Here is a 20,182-nt window from a genome sequence, read left to right on the forward strand (position 1 = left end):
ATTTTCCCAGAAAAGTTAAATAGGGTTTGGTGCATCTTTACTGAGAAGAAGAAAAACTTGCTTGCCACTTATTTCCCCTTGCTGAACCCATGAAACTCACCAGTGCATCTCCTTGTAAGATTGGTTCCGTTTGTGGACAGCATCGCCATTTATAATGTCCCGGTTACTGTTCGTAAGGACCCCACCAAAATCATATGGACCTACAAATGTCAAAAAAGAGATGAGATTAGCTGTCATGTCACAACTTGGATTAAGTGATTATAGGTGTAGGACAAAAAAAAAAAGTAATGAATCTGAACTACTAGAGTTTCGAGAAAAAGTAATGATGGCGAGTTTACAATTTACTAGCCATGCAACTTAATATATGTGTGTGTTTTGGTAATTTCAGTGACTAACCTTCTGGTCTGGTAATACTGAGCATGCTGTAACTTCCACATTATTCATTTATTCTTCAAATGAATGTAGAAATCAGAAGACAGACATATACTGTAACCCATTAGGCTATGTAGTAAAAGGAGTGCACATCTAGGTCAACAGATGCATCTCCAGGAACTTTACATATATTTCATACAGGACAAATCAATACACATTTTAACTACTACTTGAATCAATATATTCCAGAGTCAGAACTTGTCCTTCTAAGGGGTTAAGATCAATTTCAAAACGTGAACTTTTCCAGGGCAACCAGAATACCAGCCTTTGCAGCCATCAGAGCACTACTAGGAGCTCTATAAACGAAGCTCATAAGTTGAAGCCAAGTTGGTTTTAACCTAGTACCAATCCAGCATGATCAGCCGGGTTTCAGATCCAACGCGATGGCGAGCTAGTCTTGGGAATTCGGTTTCTGAAGTTCTAATAAAGTATTATACAATTTTCAAAGCTATGTTGCATTTTTTGGTCTGGTCCTAATGCAGGCTTAGTGATTATTCCATTGGGCACAGCTTTGGGGTGACTGGTGGACAGTGTAGAAATTTAAAAAATTGCTGTCTCCACAGAAATATTAATGGTCCCTGCAAGAGTGTGCTGGTACAGACAAGGATAGATTTCTCAGTTTAGTGGGAGTAATGGAACTCCTCTAGTATTAATGGGAGAATTGCATATATACTGGGACTTCCTAATTCTGCACAGTTGGATTTCATCGCTGTTATTTCATTTGCAGATAGTCCTTCCCTGTCTACACCTGAAAACCCCTTCCCCTCAATAAACAATTACTTTTTACTTGTAAGAGAAGCTTTAAGAGATCAGGAACAGAGCAAACTCATTTAGTGCTGTCACACGTGGCTTAAGTGTGACCTGTCAGCCAAAACTGGTCTGTATAATTTAACAATGCAACCTGCAGCTCCCTCTTCTTTAATACAGAGCACTACGTGCTGGGAATTTTAGTTTTTGCAGGCCACACTTTCCTATTTAAAAAAACACCACCACACACACAACTGACTGCAATCTGATTCATCATGCAAGCCCCTGGGAACTGAAAAGTTGCTTATGGAGCTCTCCATAGGACAAAGATTGGGTGCCTCTACAGTAGAGTAGTAAGTTAGAACAAGGCATGCAGCGAAGTTAGATACAATGCAGGTTACAAGGGACACAATATAGTTATGACCAAACTTGTCTGGGTTGCATCACACTGTAAAATGTTAAAAGTAATTTAAAAAAAAATATCACTGCCACTATAGAAAGTTTGCAGGGATTTTTTTTTTTTTTTTTTTTTTCCTTTTAGCATTTTGAAAGATTCACAAATCATGCACGGAAGATGGAACAAGCATGCATCTTATAAAGGAATGCAAGTCTCAAACAGATGAAGGGTATACAATATTTAGGATGTTTCAAATAATTTCTTCCTTTAAAGTAAGTTATACAAAAGTACCAATCTTTTGACTGCATTTGCACTAGTTGGCCAGTTTTAGATTTTTAGACTGTATCTGCATCCCAATATTCTGCTGGGTTGAATAACAGGGGAAGATGAGTTGAGGGGAATTATTAAAATCATGACAAGAGCTTGAATTGTCACATCAATAAACGTATAAGGAGTACAACAATCTCTGCAGAGAGCCCCTCAGCCCTTTTGCCACCATTCTCCTGAACATCTATTTTGATGCATTTCTTTCCAATCTGAAGTCAGATGTTGAACCATTTTATTACGGTAACTCTTCACTGATTGGCCAATTGAGCCACGTGTCTTCAAAACTTGTGACATTTTTAACATTTCAGATCTTTCAAAAACTTGGTCATGTCCTTTGAAAAGACTTCAAGTCAGTAGGTTATTGTGTGCTAAACACATAGAATTAGCTGCTGTGTGTCCAAAAGAAAGCAAGTCTTGGTAGGTAGATGGGCATATGAAATTGGACTTGTCCTTTAAAAGGAGTTTTGCGAGATCTCTGTGGGCCACTGATCCTGAAATATAAAGCAAATTCAAGCCCTGCTCATGACAGGGAGCATTCCTTTATTGTACCTTCACTATCCGAACGACCTGAGGGAAACACGCCAGTGGCCGACAAGTAGATCAGCAGCACACTGTTCGCAGGCAGCTCCTGAAATTCAAGCAAAGGAAAGGGGCAGGAGGAAAATTCAGACATTAATTGTAACATGCTACATACATTCTGTATCAGCTTGATAAAATCATTGGTATTTACAGGCGCAACTCCTCTGCCCTGGCTGCCCTTCAGCCTTATGTGGCTGTTTTGCCTGTATCTATAATCGCTTACACCGCCACTTCTTGAATCAATGGGCATTTGGGTTAAGAACAGCCATGCTGGGTCAGACCAATGGTTCATCTAAGCCCAGTATCCTGTCTTCCAAACAGTGGCCAATGCCAGGTGCTTCAGAGGGAACGTACAAAACAGGCAATCAAGCAATCCATATGGGTACACACAGTGATGCGTGCTGCAGAGGTACTCAGTTGTGTCTTTTTAAATATCTGATTGATACGCCAGGTTCAGAGGCTGTAAGAGCACCATTTCCCCCACATCCCCTCTTCCCTAATATCTAGTGAGACACAGACTTCCTGGAATGTGGAATCTAAGAGTTAAGCCAAGGTCCCTTTGGAAGAAGAGACTCTCCAGCTGTCCCAGAATTCTGAAGGAGGTCTTGGTTCCCCTTCCCCCCCAAAAAAGGGCCTGCAACAAAAATAATATCCCAAAACTTCTCAGTTGGGCAACTTGCCAAAAAACCACCCAGGGTGCTGAATAATCCTGCACGAGTCTGTGCAAGCAATGCATATGCATCCATGTGCCACCTTTCCGTTCACTCCCTGCATGGGAGCACCGACATATCTGAGACCCCTGCTTTCTGGGGGAGAGACTGAGCATGCAGGCACGCACAACACCAAACACAGTCAGGAAGTTTCATTTTAGGCTCATCAGCTGTGACACTGCTTCCTCTGTAAAGAAACAAGTTGTTTTTAGCAACTAAATCCCCCGGTTGCTGCTGGTACAAACAATTATATATACTGGGCCCTACAACTATATTAACTGGAAATGAATTTAACCACTGTAACTTTGTAGAATTCTTAGTAAAGATACTTATATATTTAGATCAGATAATCTGCCACTAAGACAGACAACCAGATAAATCATTAAAATTTCCATCCTATGAAGGAGGATGGCGATTAACCTTTTGTCATTTACTTTACAATTTAAAAAGGCTACTAAAGCCTTAGTTTTCAGGAAAAATAAAAAAAGAAAGGGATTTTTCTTGACTCAGTTACTTTTCTTTAGAGAAGTGTACCATTCCAGAGATTTTTTTTTTTTTTTTTAAATCAACTGACAAATACACCTGATTTTACAAACCTTAAACGCTGCTGCTAAGAACGTATATAGCTGGCTGAAGGTAGGTTTATACAGCAAGTACTTATGGGGATTTTCCCGCCTAGCAGGTTTCTCAGTCGACTCCTATTTAAAAAAAACAAAAAAGCACACCATGTATATTCCTAATATAGCTTTATCTTTAAACTTCCATTTATCTATTTATTCATCTTCAATGTGCTTCCCTAACATATTGGTCTGCCCATGTAGCATTCTCTACTGAGTACCACAGTAACAAAGTTCAGGTCAGAAACCGTTTGACAGTCAGTATTCAGGCTTAATCCTCAATTTAACTTGCCACCCAAATCCTGCTTTTATCCTGGATTATAATTTAGAGAGAACAAGGTGAGAAAATGCAGTCTCCAATTCAGTTAGTTCCCGATCCCTTAATAAAGCTCCCTGACCATATTTTCGAGGACACTCCCTGATAACAGCACACATCAGCCTCATTCTAGCTCCGCGTTTTTTACTTTGTTCTTCCAAGACAAACATTTTCTTCCATTTTATTTGTACCTCAACATACTGCTGTGAAGTGTGCTGACAAAAACCAAGGACTAGCAATTCTCCCCTTTGTCTACAGATGAAACACAAAATGCATCCTAAATATCTACTCTAGACTATACGAACAGGGATGACCCAAATGAGAGACCAGATCAAGTCTTTCCGTTGGAACCAAACAATACTTGCTACTGAAGCTTCCACATATAATAGAGAAGCCACCGTTACCCAAGTCCAACTCTAGAGTTTGAACCCCCTTTCTGTAAGTATCAGAATAAGAGTTATAACAACATAGCTGCCATGCTCTATATACAGAGAATTCTGTTGCCAAGTTTGCAACTGAAAATGAAACTCACCTGCATTCCAGGTTTGTTCATTTGTGAAGCCAAGTTCATTGGTTCCCTTTCCAGTGCTTGCAACATTCGGAACATGTCAACCGTTAATTCACTGAACTTTACCTGCAAGAGGAACACTGCCATCACTAATGCATCCTGTCTGGCACGGGGTAAATAGTTACTCTGCTTCTTAAGAATTAGCCAGGTAAGAGCATTGAACTGTGTACTGAAAAGATTAGACTGAAAGACTATACAATATCTAAAAGTGCCCAACATTTGGTTAAGATACTTGTAACCCCACTGCTGACATGGAAAAAGTATAGAGGTGAGATATGAAAGCCACTTGACCTCATTGTTAGCTAAAAAGACAGAAAATTTCCCCAGGCTGTTTGGAAAGACATTCATCTGTTGCATCACCTGTGATGTGACCCTCCTATGGAAGTGTCACATCACAGGTGATGCAACAGATCGGGTTTTTCCAGACAGACTGTCCCACAAAAGACATGGCACTAGCATGTTTTAAATGCGCATGTAGCGGGGTGGTCACCTGCTCCTGGTCTCAAAGGGTTAAAAGCCAGCCCTTGGAGAGGGCTGGGAGCCTTAGGCTGGGCTGACTGGGGAGGCAGCCTCAGCTGTGCAGACACACAGTCTCCTCTAGCTGTAGAGGGAGACAGGCCTGGCTGCTAGGGAGCTAGAGAAGGTACCTGGAGTGGAGCAGGGCTGGGGGAAGGCCACGGGAGCCGGGGAGCTCCGGCCTGGAAACCCCCCAGGCTGCGGCCTAGTATAAGGCCAAACAGGTACTGGGGTTGCAGGGGGCAACCCCACTATAGGTAGAGGTAGCAGGTCCAAACCCAACCTTGCCGGTGATGAGTGGCTTATACTGCAGTCTGCTCCAGTGAGTGGGGGCTAGTTGGTGACTGGTAGTAGCCTACGACTGAGGTGAGGTGGGGATAGTGGGTGGGGGGTTCCCCTGGGTGGGGAGAACCAGAGAGTGGGGTACTGCCTGGGGGGCAGCACCCTGAGGAAAGGGGCACCGGATCCGGGAGGGACACAAGGGCGAAAGCAGTGAGTGGCGAGACTTCGGCCTGCAGAGGGCGCTCCAAGGCTGGAAAAAGAGCCAATTCCCAGGATGCCAGCAGGAGGCGCCGCCAGGTGAGTCGGCGCACGACTACAGCGCACAACAGGCTGCGGGTATCAGATAGAAGAGATCATTCTTAACTAGCATAATGGATACAAGTGGTAAAAAAGATATGTGGCAATGGGCTGATATGGGGAGGTCACTTACCTTGCAGTAACTTGAGTTTGAGTAGTTTTGTCCCTATGGGTACTCTTTCGTAGGATGTGCCCATGCGCTCTTGACTAAAGAATGCAAAGTACTGTGTGCAGGACTGCACCTAGCAGCACCTTGTGCTTCCAAAGGAGGGCATATAACAGTGACAGCAGGTCCGTGCCTCTTCAGTTCCTTCTTGAGTGTGAAGCAGAACTCCACAGCTGAGAGAAAGGGGGAAGGGAAGTGGAGCACCCATATGAACAGGGCCAGCTTTAGGACCTGCGGGGCCAGATTCGAATACCTGGCGGCGGTCCGGGTCTTCAACAGCACTTTGGCAGCGGGGCGGTCCATCACTCGGCTCCGGGTCTTCCACGGCACTGAAGGACCCCCCGCTGCCGAAGTGCCGCCGCCCGGTGAGTAAAAAAAAAATTTAAAAATTTAAAAAGGCGCCTAAGGCGCGGGGCCCTCTTAGGCACGGGGCCCGATTCTGGGGAATCGGGGGAATCGGCCTAAAGCTGGCCCTGCATACGAACAAAACATCTTGAAGAACTCAAAGTTACTGCAAGATAACTAACCTCTTCTTCAGGTATGTGTCCCTATAGGTGCTCCACCATAGGAGACTCCCCAGCAGTAACTCAACGAGGAGACCAGTCCAAGACAATTCAAAGGACCATCACCAAAGGTAGCATCATCCCTGGAAGCAGGTAAAATGGCACAATGCTTGGCTAAGGCATGAACAGAAGACCAAATTGCAGTCCTACAAGTTTCTGTTACAGGAACGTCTTTCAGGAGAGCTACAGATGTGGACTGAGCTCTAATGGAATGTGCTGTCACTCCATGAAGGGGCTGCATCCCAGCGGATTCATAACAGGTTAAAAAGCAACCCGAAACCCATTTCAAGAGTCTGCGTGGAAATCGGTTGTCCCTTCCTCTGTGAAAAAGTCTACAAATAATCTGGGAGAGGCCCAGAAGGTCTTAGTCCTGCCCACGTAGAAGTCAAGAGCAGTTCAGACATCTAGTGTATGTAGGCTGGCCACCTCTCTGGAAGCATGATGCTTTGAGTACCTGGTATGTGGATCTCTTGATTAATACGATATTCCAAAGAGACCTTTGGAAGAAGCAAGGACGTGATACAGCAGAACCATATCTCTATAGAAGGGAGTAAATGATGAGTCTGCCATCAGAACACTGAGCTCTCTCTCATACGTCTAGGTGAAGTGATGGCTGTAAAGAATGAAGTTTTGAAGGAGAAGTGGAGAACAGAACAGGTATCCATCAGTTCAAAGGAGGTTTTCCTCAGGGCACTGAGAACCAAATTAAAAATTCCCATTGGGGGGCCAGAGGCCATACCGGGGAAACAAGTCATGTAAACCTGGAGGGATCTGGCTGTACTGGGATGGGCAAAAAACTGAGAAGCCCTCAAAAAGTGGAAGGCAGTGATAATGGGCAAATGTACTCATTGCTAGACAGCAGGTCTACAAATCCAATAGTTAGTCTAGGATTTTGGAGAGCAGAACACCTTTTCAGTCTATACAAGCATCAGAGAACACTAGGAATGGAAGTATTTCTAGTTTTGAAGGTAAGTTTTGTGAGTACTAAGTTTCCTGCTAGATTGGATAAGGTCTAGTCAGTTCTCCTAACATATTAGCTCCATGCTCAAGAACCATCTAGGAACCATGCTCTCAGATTCAGGGGGGAGGGGGTTCAGACAGATCAGGGTCCCAGAGTTCTGGGACAGGAGATCCTTCATGAGAGAAAGTCTGGGAGGCATTGCCAAAAAGAGGTGAAGGAGGTTCAAGTACCACACTTGTGTTGGCCAGAATGGTGTTATGAGGATAACCCTCCCTTTCCTGTTGCAGTTTAAGCAAGGTCTTGAGGAACACAGGTAGATCAGGTAAGCACATAGCGGGATACAGGGCCACAGTGTTGTCAGGGCACTCTCTACCTCCCTGTTGATTCATATGTAAATAAGTCTCCCCATTTTGATTCCACACTGCTCAATTTACATTGGAGACAGGTTGATAGCTGCCTTCCCTCGAGTTCAGGAGAAAACCAGTTTCTCCCTGTGTTTGGTCACAGACTTTGAAGCAGATCAGTGAGTATCCATAATTTCTCATATAGTATTTCCAAAATGTATGCATTATGATATTAATCACCAGTAAGTCACAGGCTTTCATAAAAGACCTTACTAAAAACAATTTTCTAATACAGTAATTTGTATTCAATCAGTTGATTCAATTACTTATCATCTGAGGTTCAGACCCCCATCATTAACAGTTAAGCGGTATCTCCCCCCTACTTGCTAGGTTGATGGTTTTGTTTATCTTTTATGTAAGTATACCTTCATTATCTCTGCTTGTCTGACCAACCTGGTTGTCAGGCAAATACGCACTCCTTTGTCCAAGGCAAACTGTGTTTAAAGTGTGTTTGGCAACACTTGGTACTGGTAGTGTTCTGAGCCTATTGCAAAATGTACAAAATGTTTGTGGGATGAGGGGAGGGAGTGAGAGGAGGAAAGATGGCTACATGAAAGTAGACATTCTGGAGGTCAAGGGCAACAAACCAGTCTCCCATATCTAATTGGAATGACGGCAGCTAGTGTCACCATGCTGAAGTGCTGGGAAAGGATATAGGTGTCCAGGTTTCTTTGAGGTCGAGGATTGGTCTCCATCCTCTGCCCCCTTGGGAATGAGGAAATAGTTGAAATAAAACCCTGTTCCAATGAACTCTGGGGGAACAGGTCTGACCAACCCCAAGAGTAGAAGAGACTGTGGACCCCTTGTTTTAACAGATCTTTGTGAGGGGTCCCTGAAGAGGGACAAAGAATGAGGGTGCCATGGGTGGGAGAGGGGGACATAGTATGGAAGTGGATAGAATATCCCGCGTTAATCACCTCCAATACCTAGAGCCCTGTGCGGATACAAAAATGTGGATCCGCATCAGCCAGGATCAACCCGCAATCCGTCTTCTACCTGTATCCGTATCTGTACCCACAGCAGCAAGGGGGAGGGGGGCCCGGGGTCTTACAGGGAAGAGGCAGCACAAGGGCGGGGACTGGGGGTAAGGAGTAGCGTGGAGGCAGGGTCTCAAGAAGGGGCAGCATAAGGAGAGAGTCTGAAGTGGGTTTGTTGATTTCTCTTATTAGCCGCATTCACCTCCAGGGAATTGGGAAGGAGGAGGAAAAAGAAACACTCCATTCCCTTGATCATTTACAGGTGGGCTGGATAGTAGCAGGTGTTTGCTAGACTGTGCAAATAGGCGATAACAGAGCCTCATTGATTGGAAGAGCAATTTTCTTGAGGTGATATTTAGAATGTCCACCAAGGAGTGTTGAGACTCCTGGACCTCTTGTCATAGGATCTAGAGGGATTGTGCCAGGCAGTTCAGGGGGGTTTGGAAAGCCCAAAGGTCATCAGCATAAGATCGTATATGGACTCAGCAGGGTGTGATGGTATGGTGCCAAAAGGAAGAGCCCTGTACCAGGACCTTAGAGTCGAAAGCAGTATCATCCCTGGGGCTGAAAGGGGGAACATAAGATATAGGTGCCAGTACTGGAGTCCAGCTGAGGTTCAGTCTGGGAGGATTGTGGTTGGAGGTGTTCATGCACTACCGGGGATGGAGCGTTTAGAGGACCGTAACAGGGGAGATTCTGGTTCTTCCAGTTATAGAAGAGGTCCTCCGTGGAGAGAAATCTGGAGAGTGCTTGTGGGCTATGGTATCCAGAAGTCTGGACAGTACTGGAACCCGGAGAAGGGGTCTGGGCTGAAAAGGAAAGCATGGTACCAGAGAGGCTTGTAGAGGAACTTCTGACCTCAGAGCTCTGGTGCAGAGAAGGCATTGACAGTGGAACATGAGTGGGAGGCCAGCGTGCATCTCAATGCACAAGAGGTGTGAGTCGGTACTCAGGGAGATGGCTGCATGTACTGTTTATTAGAAGACTTCTCCTCATACTGCTTCTTGTGCGGTACTGGTACCAGAATCAGACAGAGACCCAGTTGTACCCCTTGAGGAATGCGAGATCTCCTGAGAGTGGGATTTATGAGGCTTCTTCTCGGAAGTCCTAGCCTCTGGAGGTGCTGCTGGAGCTGCAACAGCCACCGGAGCACCCTGGGATTGAGGTTGATGTATGGTGGGGGAAGCGAACAGCCTCCACTGGGGCTTCTGAGTGTTCCATTAGCAGGCGCTTCAGCCTACTCTCTGCCTTTGCTACCTTTAAACTACCTTTCAACAATGCACAGACCCTACGCTTCGATGGGATGTGGGTGGCTCTGAAGCAGCTCAAATGCCCATCGCTAGAGTGAAAAAGACTTGAGGCAGGTCTGGCAGGACTTAAATCCCAGGGTCTTCAGCATCACCCAGAATGCTAATGGACCAAAACAGAGGACTGAAAGACGGGGGCGGGGGGAGGGGACACTAAGAATCACTACATTTAAGTAAGGTGGGAAGCTGAGAATGAGTGGACATGCAATCTCTCCATATCGAGCTGCAGCCGGCTGAGACAGAACTGAGTGGCGGTGGGTCCAGGCCTCCCTATATACCCTCATTTGGAGTCACAAGGCGCTGCTCTGTGCAGTGCAGTCCTGCGGACACTGCTTTGCATTCTCCAGTCAAGAGCACTCGGATGCGAGCGCATCCTATGGTGGAGTACCCATAGGGACATACACTCGAAAGAACAGGACAGAAAGGACAGTTCTTGTTGGTTATCACTCAGTTTTGCCAAACTCTCAGCTCATCTACAGTCACTCTTAACATCATTGCTAAAGATTTTGTATTTGCCTCTTTTGGACTCTGCAATTTCCTTTAGTAGAATCAGGGGGGAAAAAATGAACTGTTTTCAATTCCAATTGAAGACTGAACATATAAACAATTCCTTGTAGTCTCCTTTACCTGGTTATTGCAATTCCCAATAATTAATGCATCTGCAAGAGTGAGCTGTCCCACGATCATTCCCTGCTCCAGCAATGGGGCCCCTGTTTCAGACAGTCGGTTGGAGGTGATTACGATGGTATTGTCATCATTTAAAACCATCACAGGATCTGCCTGGAAAGATAAACCAGCACAGAGCATGAATTCCAAGGACACCCACAGGGTCCACGACCACTAGCAAAAGGGACTCTATGTCCTGTCACTCATAATAGACATCCCATAGCTGAAGTGAAGACTACTTTATTTGTCTTAATAATTTGCCTTTTATATCCTAAGGCCGCAGAGCAATTCCAGCTTGGAAAAGGAGCTGCTCCTAGGGACTAGAACAGTGTTTCTCAAACTGGGGCTGCCGCTTGTGTAGGGAAAGCCCCTGGCGGGCCGGGCCAGTTTGTTTACCTGCCCCTCCGCAGGTCCGGCCGATCGCGGCTCCCACTGGCCGCGGTTCGCTGCTCCACGTCAATGGGGGCTGCTGGAAGCAGCGCGGGCTGAGGGTCGTACTGGCCGCCACTTCCAGTAGCTCCCATTGGCCTGGAGCAGCGAACCGGGCAGGTAAACAAACCGGCCCGGCCCGCCAGGGGCTTTCCCTACACAAGCGGCGGCCCCCGTTTGAGAAACACTGGACTAGAAGAAAGTACCTTGGATATTTAAACACAAATATTTGTGTTGTAGCACTAAGTGCAGTTGAGAGGAGAATGTACCCATGCAGGATAAGCCATCTGAGTTCGCTTCCCAGAATCAGGGGAAACAAACTTCACTAAACACAAGCACAGCAGGCAATCCACATGCAGCCCATGCAGATAATTGGTAACATTTCTACATGGCAGAAAAATCCTGCGTTATTTACATTTCTCCTCTTTCATAAAGAGAAATAATGAAAGAAACAAGCCAACAGTAGTCCAGCATTTCAATCTAATAATGATTAAATACTGGGGCGTGGGTATTCGTACGTATGTATGTGCATACACATTGTACAAATGGAGGAAAGTAGGAAACTGTCTCCTATTTTATAGAAGAAATCCTCATTTTTCTGTGTAGCAAGACATAAAAAGGGCAATATTACAGTTATGCCAAGACATACTGCCAGTATAACTGCCAAGATTATACTGTATTTTCCATTACATATTGCTTATGCATTGCCAGAATAATATGCCAGTACTGCAAGCATCAAAATATATTTGGAAGTTACTAATACAGTCAGAAGCAGGCCTCCCACAAAGATGGGCCTGTAGCTGGCAGCCCTTCTACAGCAGTTACTATGCCAATGGCTGTGTTCTGATCCCAGTGTCACCTGAACACCAGGTGTAAGAAGAGAGGTGGGAGACAGCAGGTCACAACCTCATGCTTCCACTAGCTGCTAGCTTTATGTTGCTTGAGCAGATCTGACACAGATGTCTCCTTAACAGCTCAGCTACTGCAGAATATTTCATCAGCAGACTGGAGAGGAGTGTGGCACACCTGCACACAAGACCATTCCTTACTAGCTTGCTCCCCATGGCACGGCCTCAGAGAACAGTCTGCAGTGACGAGTTCCCATGTTTTACTTTTAAAACAAGAGGGCTTTTTATGAAGGACACTTTCGAACAAACTGCAGAGTCCAATGTTTCCTTCATTCTCACCTCAACAAAAGCCGCCACCTCTTGAAGAACCAGGTTCCACTCCACCTGGTCCTCAGTGTTAAAGCGGTGAGTGTAATCTTCAATTTCATCAGATAATTCCTGAGGTAGAAAGTCCAAAGGAAGAGGAATAATGAATAACTCTTTTGAAAGTTAAGGCAGTCATCTCTCATAAATAAGGCGGTCTCAGCACTTCAGGGATGAGACATCTAAGCAATCTAATTATAGAAGTTTTAATTATCATTACCCACATGGCCATATCCAATATGGAACATGGCCAAGAAGTTGGTCAACATGTGCTACTTCAGGGGACAGGACTCCAGGTACCCTTACTTTGCACTCTGAGAACACAAACACCTTTCAAACAAACCCAAGAGCAAGGGAGAGCACTCATTTCAGACACAAAATTAACTGGCACACCCGCACAATGCTATCAGACTGGTTATTGTAAATTCTTGCTACCACAAGTGCTGACTCAAATCTAAGGTTCCTGAACTTGTTGAAAGTGATCTGTAAGTGAATGGCCTGTCCTTTCCAGCTGCCTCCTCTGCTAGTTTGTGCTGTGCAGCTCTTTGGTGTCTGTCCCATTGGATCCAGACAGGCAAAGAGCAATGCAGCTTACATAAAACTGCCAACACCAGGATGTGGCTTGCAGCAGTGTACGAAGGTTCTTGGGGAAGTCTGGCGTTCCTGTCGTTACTCTTTGGAAAGCAAGACTATTGTCAGAAACAGCCACCCAACTCCAGGCACCCATGCCTACTTGGATGTTTTCCCTTTATGTTAGATCTCGTCAAGTGGAAATCAGCAGGCCACTGGAGTGTAACATTTTCCCTAAACACAATAAAGTATCTAATTTGGTCCAGGATATTCCCTTAACTCCAAAACATATTGAAGATGCACTGCTGCTCGATGACATACCCTGGTCTGTATCCTAATCCCTATCTATCTATTGTCCCCCAAAGTTTGAAGCAGTTCTGAAAGCTAAGTCTTTCCCTCACCCCCATCATGCGCGCACACAGATTCTATATCTTTCCTGTCCCTTAATGTCTCAAGTCTTTCCCAATCTGGTTTCTGGAAGATCACAATAGATTCTTTTCATTTGCAAGGAACACCTCAGAGATTCCAAGTACCAGATTGGAAAGGAACAGAGCACTGTGCTGAGCAGAAGGGCTAACAGAATCAAAATGGGAGGGATTTCATGGAGAGGGAGGGTCATGGAGACTTTTGAGGTCAGAGAGAGAGGTGGGAGCTACTGGCTTGGGAGGAGGGAGGTGCACAAGGCTAGAGAGAAGATCCCCAAACATTCAGACAGCTGAAACAAGTGGGATATTCACATCCACACTGTATGGGGTTTATCCAAATCCAACTTCATGACATCTGCCTTCCACCAATGGCAAAACCACTCTTTGGTCAAGTGCTCAGGTCATTTACGTCTACATGAGGCACAGAACACCAAAACACATCAGGATGTTGTTCCTCCCACTGCAGATCCCAGGCCAGGTTTAGTTAAAGCTGCAAGATTAACAGGAACAGCAGCAGCTGAGATCTTATGTGTGAGATTTCAACTGAAAGAGAGATCCTGGATGCCGTAATATCCCATTAAATGCAGGAAGAAAAGCTCTGCGTGACTAGTGGCCTGTATTGCATGGGCATGTACACTTTCCATTGTCCTCATATCATTAATTTACCTTTACAAGGTCCTTCACAACATCCATTTTGTTGAGCAAAAGACAAACCACTATAAACCTTGCATAATAACGCAGCTTCTTAACCACCAGTTCAGGCCTGAAAAAGAAAACACCAATGCAGTGGTCATGGAAAAAGATGATCTGTGCTGACCCTAGCATGAATTCAAGCAACGTAGGAGCTGCTCTTATTTAGACCTGCTGGGCATAATCCCTAAAGGGCCCCACACATCAGCTAAGGATCAGCAGAGCTCTGTGCTGCCTCGCACACATCCCCTACTCTAATGTGAGATGTGGGTGGTTGGTGCAGGAGCTGGCTCTACTGGCTTTCTGCCAGTTTATGGTCAGAACCTGGCTCCTTTGTGTTATCTGCTGATGGATCACAAATGAGATTCTGGACCACTGAGTCAAACCATCAGAGAGAACAAAACATTAAACATCTGCAAGTTCAATTATGGGACATAATGTCTTATCACATTTTCACCTTTGTAAAATAAATCTGCCACAGTCTTTAAAGAGGACATCTCTGCCAATCACATCTAGTCTGAATGAGCTCAGACACCCAGACTGGAGTGAGGAGATTCTCCAAGGAAAAATAAGCTAAGATCTGAGGCCAACAATACAGGACACTAAAATGGTTGTTTAGTCTATCTGCAGACTTTCAGAGGGTATGCTCAGAAAATCAGTAAGGCTCTAGGTCCTGCTAACCAAGTCCAAAATTCTTGAGTGCCTGTAACAAACTTGGCAGGCAATTCTATATTGCCGTGATCATCAGTATAAAAATCTCTCTCTCAAAAGTCAATCCAGATGACTTCTTCCCCAATTCTAACTAGCCACTGACCTCACCTCCCAGCCAGAGCACAGGACTGACAGCAAGAACCTCTTGAGTTCAGTGTCTGCTCATACTGAATCCTCCTAGTCGCTTGGGAGCCTGAAGTGTTAGACAACACCTCGCAGCATCCTTTTGAATGAGCCCTGCTCCGGATTGCTCCCCACAGGAGCACACCTCTCAGGCTTTCTGGAATAGTTAACGAATGGGGAGGACCACATTACCCTAGTCAGGTGCGGTAAGGCTGCCAAACTGCCAACATCACTGCACTTTGGAGAATTTTCAAGTAAAAATAAAGGGACCTATTATTTCCTCTACTTTGTTTCTGCATGAGCAAGTTAATCTCCCAGCTCTAGAACACTATGTGGGTAATTCCCAGTGACAGCACTGATAAAAAAGGCTGGGAAGGACACAGATGAGCAGCTGAAGGTCTTCCTTGCTGCTGAACCCAACTGCTAATTCCTCTAGTCTCCAGACATGGCTGGTGGTTCTACAATAAAGTGTTTAATCAGGGTTGTTAGGATTAACAACGACTTCTTCTGCAGAGCTGCTCTTACCCCAGTTATTTCCCCTTAATCGCAGTTTACAATTCAAGGCTGCTTCTGCTCATCACTTTAATCCTCAAAAAAAAAAAAAAAGGGGGGGGGGGGAGAGAAAGAGACAAGATGCTGGTGCAGTCATACCTGTCCTCTTTATTGACTTGGGAGTAATATGATCTCTGTCGAATTGCTGAATAAAAGGAGAAGGCTTCATTCAGATAGCTGGTTTCAGATGTCCGCAGGCTGTGGGAGAAACATATTACCTCACAGCTCCATGTAGAGGGTCCTGTCACCCCTCCCCCTGCCACTGACACACAAGATGATTGAGTGGGTAAAACATGCTCTCTCTCGAGTGAGTGCTACATTAAAAAAGCAAGTTTCCCAATCCCAGCACATGATTGGAGGAGATTCCAGCGCTTCAATTTTATTTCAGACAGTCTAAGGAAGTAGCCAGCAGCAAAGATCAGCTGTCAGTACCTCATGCCCATACGTACAGGTGATACGTTAACATGGGAGATTTAAGGGGAACAACAGTTTCAAATCCCAAACTAGTAACTAAATCAATATGCAAAGTCAATGCAACAGATATGGAAGACTTTAAAGTGACCCTTGAGGTCAAAGAGGCAGACCTTTAGCACCGTCAACAAAACTTGCAGAATAATATTTGGGCATGAGGGTCATCTTTGGGATCCACTTTTTGATTCTGCAATGAATCTTGTTGGGTAACAAATGCTGTGAGTGGTCCCTCCTGGGGCTTTCTTGTACCACTCCTGAGGGCATGTCTACACTAGAAACCTAAGTCAACCAACAACTACTGCAGTAATTACTACAGTGGTTCATGTCCACAATACCCTCTTTCTGTTGGTTGTGCGCGTCCTCACCAGGAGTGTTTCCACTGACTTAAGAGGGGCAGTGACGGGGGCTGAGAGCCTGGACAGCTGTTGGTCTGGAAACCAGAAGCGGGGATCCAGGGAGCACCTGTGCTCCGAGCTGGGAGGGCGCAGCCTGACTGGGAGCAGGGAACTCGGAGAGCAGCTGGGCTCTAGCTGGAACCCCCCACCCACCCCAGTGACAGCTGGGCTTTCTTGTCAATTTCATTGCTCCAGTATGGAGCTGCAAAATTGACAAGAATGAGAGCCAACAGCCGATGTAAGTAGTGCAGTGTCTAACTACACCAACATACACCCTACATCTCTCAGAGAGGCAGAGTTACGTGGGTGTAAGAGGGCACTTACATTGGATGGAGGAAGGCTGTAGTGGGTACACTGACATAATTAGGTCGACATAAGCTGCTTTACGTCAACCTAACTCTGTAGCGTAGACCAAGGTGCAGTCATTTGAGAGTACACATGGTTCCTCCCAACCCCATCCTTCACTGCTGGCTCAGGAAGGAAATTGTTCTGGAACTACCACCATGTGTGCTGCATGGGCCATGAGCAACACCATTGTCTCCAGCAGGCACCGCAATAGATTCACTTACTAATAATGGTAGTAGAGCTGCCCAATCTTGGAGGCAATTTCCCCAATCTGCCACCGCTTCAATCCATATCGATTGTCCAGTACTTGTCTATTTCAAGCAAGAGAAAAGGGAGAGTATTAAAATATCCCATGCATTTCCCAGAACAGCAACCCATCCAAATCCAGGTCAAGACACTATTCTAAGACCAAATCCTGCTCGCCTTACTTACGTGGGTATTCGCAACAACAGCCCTTAGAGAAAAATTTCTATACTCTAACATGGCATTTACAAGCCAGCTCTGGCAGAGTTGTGCACACATTAGAAGGGGCACATTGCAAAACAAGGGATTCCACAGCACCAAAAATGTGTGACAGCTGGAAGGATCATTGTGTTTCACAAATAACGTGAAAGAGGGTCGCAGCTTCCTGAGAACACTCAAGAGAGCTGGGTACAGTGAGGTGTGAAAGGTCAGAGCTTGTGCAGCAGCAAGACATTGCATCCATTCCACATGGGCACAGGTGCACTGCAGAGACCTTCAGCAGGTTAAGGCAGTGTGCATGTAAGCAGGCTGGGAAGTTGTTTTTGTTTTTTAAAAAAGGTTACATAAAGAAAAGATTATATGCAACTTTTTGGTTTAAATTAATTTAAATTCTTCAGGGCACGGACTGTCTCCCCTTGTGCTGGGACAGCACAATCGGACCCCAGTCCAGGCCTCTGAGCACTACCATAATACAAAAAGAACACTGCAGAATTATTTGAAGATGGTTCTCAGGAGCATTTTCTTACCTATGCTGCTGTTGAAATTTCCAGAGTTTAGTGTAAACATCAAAGGTTCGCCCAAAATAGGACTGCCACTGCTTCTGCCCATACTGAGGCAAATCTCTGCAACAGATAAATGCAAAATAATTGCAGAATACATCCATCAGCCCAGGATGTGAGACGCAAACTCAGTCAGAGATTTTTGTTTGGGTGGTTGTTTTTTTTAAAGTTAACATTTGTATTCTTAAAAAAAAAAAAAAAAGACTTGTGATATTCTATGACCAGTCCACACCTGCAAGTTTATGTTCTGTCTCTGCGGGTAGATCAGCTGCAATACAGACAGAAGATATCCTGGGTTCAGGCTGCAGGCCAGTACTTGGGTTCATACTTCCTACTAGCACTGCAGTGTTAGGGCAGGTGGCACTTTGCTAGAGACACCAGACTAAACTGGGTCATCAACTCATGAAGCAGTTTCTGCTCAGAGAGAGAGAGAGAGAGAGAGAGAGAGAGAGAAACGGGGGGGTGGGGGGGCGGTGCGGCATGTATTCCCACACCCATTCTTCTGTTGTTACCCCTTACACTCAGGCAGAATTCTTTGGCCCCTGCATAGACAAGACTGGGCATTTCATTAACACTAACAATTCCCAGACAGACATGGACAACAACCTGAATATTTGCTAAGGGTCAGTTTATCACTGACTGGGAATGAGAGAGAATGGCAGAGTAATGCAGAGATCTGGTGCCTTGAACTGCCCGGCATCACCACCGCTCACCCCATGCAATGTCACGTAATCTACAAGGCAACACTAGTATCCGAGGCAGGGGAGGATAGGCTGGTGCCAGCTAGCATTCACCAGTCCTTGGGACAGAGCCTTTTGGGGGCTAAGAAGGTATTTTTGCCTCAGAGCAAAGACTAATAGCAAAGAACTGCCACAGTTCTTCAAAACCACCCACACACCACCACTCCAAACACACAGTGCCCTGCACTGCAGTATACACTCCTCATTTTCACCTGCACAATCGCACACAACTCTCCCAACACAACACAACCCACACACAAATCAAACAACCAGCATGCACAATAACCCCCCAAAATCACTCTGAAGTCTAGATTGTCTATTAGGTCACCATGAAGTGATGGAAAACAGCAACAAGTACAGCTGAGAGCTTTTTTTGCTCAGAATATCACCAGATTCATTCTTCACTAGGATTCACAGTCTGTTACCACCAGTTTTAAGTTCTTGGTCATTTTTGTTTTGTTGTTTTTAAACTCAACTTTACGAATTACACCTGTGTAACAGCAAAGGCTTTTAGCTACCAGCGTATCACTATAGACTGTGCATTTATAATACATACAACGTATTACTATGTATGTACTTGCCTCATCCTGCTACGGCTGGAATTAGGGGATGGCTGCCACTATATGCAAGTACAGCAACAGCTGGAGGGAGCTAATGCCACGTGTGAATTCACAGCATGTGTTTACATGGTGGTGGGCTGTGCAGATGCAGACACACGTGTGCATGTGTATAGATGCAGGATTTAGAGAGTGGAAAGGAATTCATGTTTTCCAAGCTCTGTGAATGTGTCCTTTTACCACAAGGTGTCAGGTCTCTTGACATCTTGAAAACACAAGACTCTCTCTATATATATTTACTGTAACCCTGAAAACAACTCCCGAAGGAAATGGCAGGGTTCTTGCAGCTCCTACGCTTTCAAGCAGGCAACTGGAAACTGCAACAAAAGCAGTTATATGCACCAAATTCTAAATGAGATACTAAATATCATCCACAGTCAGGAACATACTGCGGAGACTTCAGCTCTGCCCAAAAAAGAGGAGACTTTGGTACAACACATCATTGTTTGGTTACTCTTAGACACTATGTTATGCAGCCACTATTCCTGTCGGCAGAAATGGGAAGTTAATGGTCCGTGGAATGAAATTAAACGGTGCCAGTGATTGCCCCATAAGCCAAATCTCCTTGGAGCTTGTGCTGTGCAAGGGCAACTTTGGTACGAAACAATTGTTTATAGACCCCTCCCTAAATTACAAGAGGCAGGCCCATTTTCCTAACGCCTGTTCTATTCCAAGGCAGAGAGAGAGAATAGCCATTTAATTCAAAGCTCCTGTGGATGTCAGACTGCGTTTTTTAATACACAAAAGGGATTTAAGAGCTTGCATTGAGAGGTTGCCCTGAGAAATTGCCCTATATTTCCTCCTGGGAACTTCTGCTGTAAACAGGCTATAGAAGCCAGTTCACCTGGAGCCTCTTTTCCCACTTCCCCATAGCCCTAAAGGAGATTCACCCTTCTAGTTGCAGACTGAGGCTAGGTCTACACTACCCGCCTGAATCGGCGGGTAGAAATCGATCTCTCGGGGATCGAATTATCGCGTCTCGTCGGGACGCGACAATCGATCCCCGAATCGACGCTCTTACTCCACCAGCGGAGGTGGGAGTAAGCGCC

At 45.3% G+C, this 20,182-nt stretch overlaps 1 protein-coding gene across 1 annotated transcript in view; it reads right to left on the bottom strand.

Moving 5' to 3' along the window:
• Window positions 1-20,182, bottom strand: part of SCAI (suppressor of cancer cell invasion) — a 91,753-nt gene that overhangs the window by 13,098 nt on the left and 58,473 nt on the right. The window contains exons 3-12 of the mRNA XM_065418974.1: window positions 17,744-17,839; window positions 16,979-17,065; window positions 15,643-15,741; window positions 14,134-14,230; window positions 12,449-12,547; window positions 10,794-10,946; window positions 4,658-4,759; window positions 3,789-3,890; window positions 2,453-2,531; window positions 101-200 (exon numbers count right to left, since the gene is read on the bottom strand). Coding sequence (XP_065275046.1) covers window positions 101-200; window positions 2,453-2,531; window positions 3,789-3,890; window positions 4,658-4,759; window positions 10,794-10,946; window positions 12,449-12,547; window positions 14,134-14,230; window positions 15,643-15,741; window positions 16,979-17,065; window positions 17,744-17,839 — 1,014 coding nt within the window. The remainder of the gene's footprint in view (window positions 1-100; window positions 201-2,452; window positions 2,532-3,788; window positions 3,891-4,657; window positions 4,760-10,793; window positions 10,947-12,448; window positions 12,548-14,133; window positions 14,231-15,642; window positions 15,742-16,978; window positions 17,066-17,743; window positions 17,840-20,182) is intronic.

Source organism: Emys orbicularis, chromosome 18, assembly GCF_028017835.1.
Source record: "Emys orbicularis isolate rEmyOrb1 chromosome 18, rEmyOrb1.hap1, whole genome shotgun sequence".
NCBI lineage: Eukaryota > Metazoa > Chordata > Testudines > Emydidae > Emys > Emys orbicularis.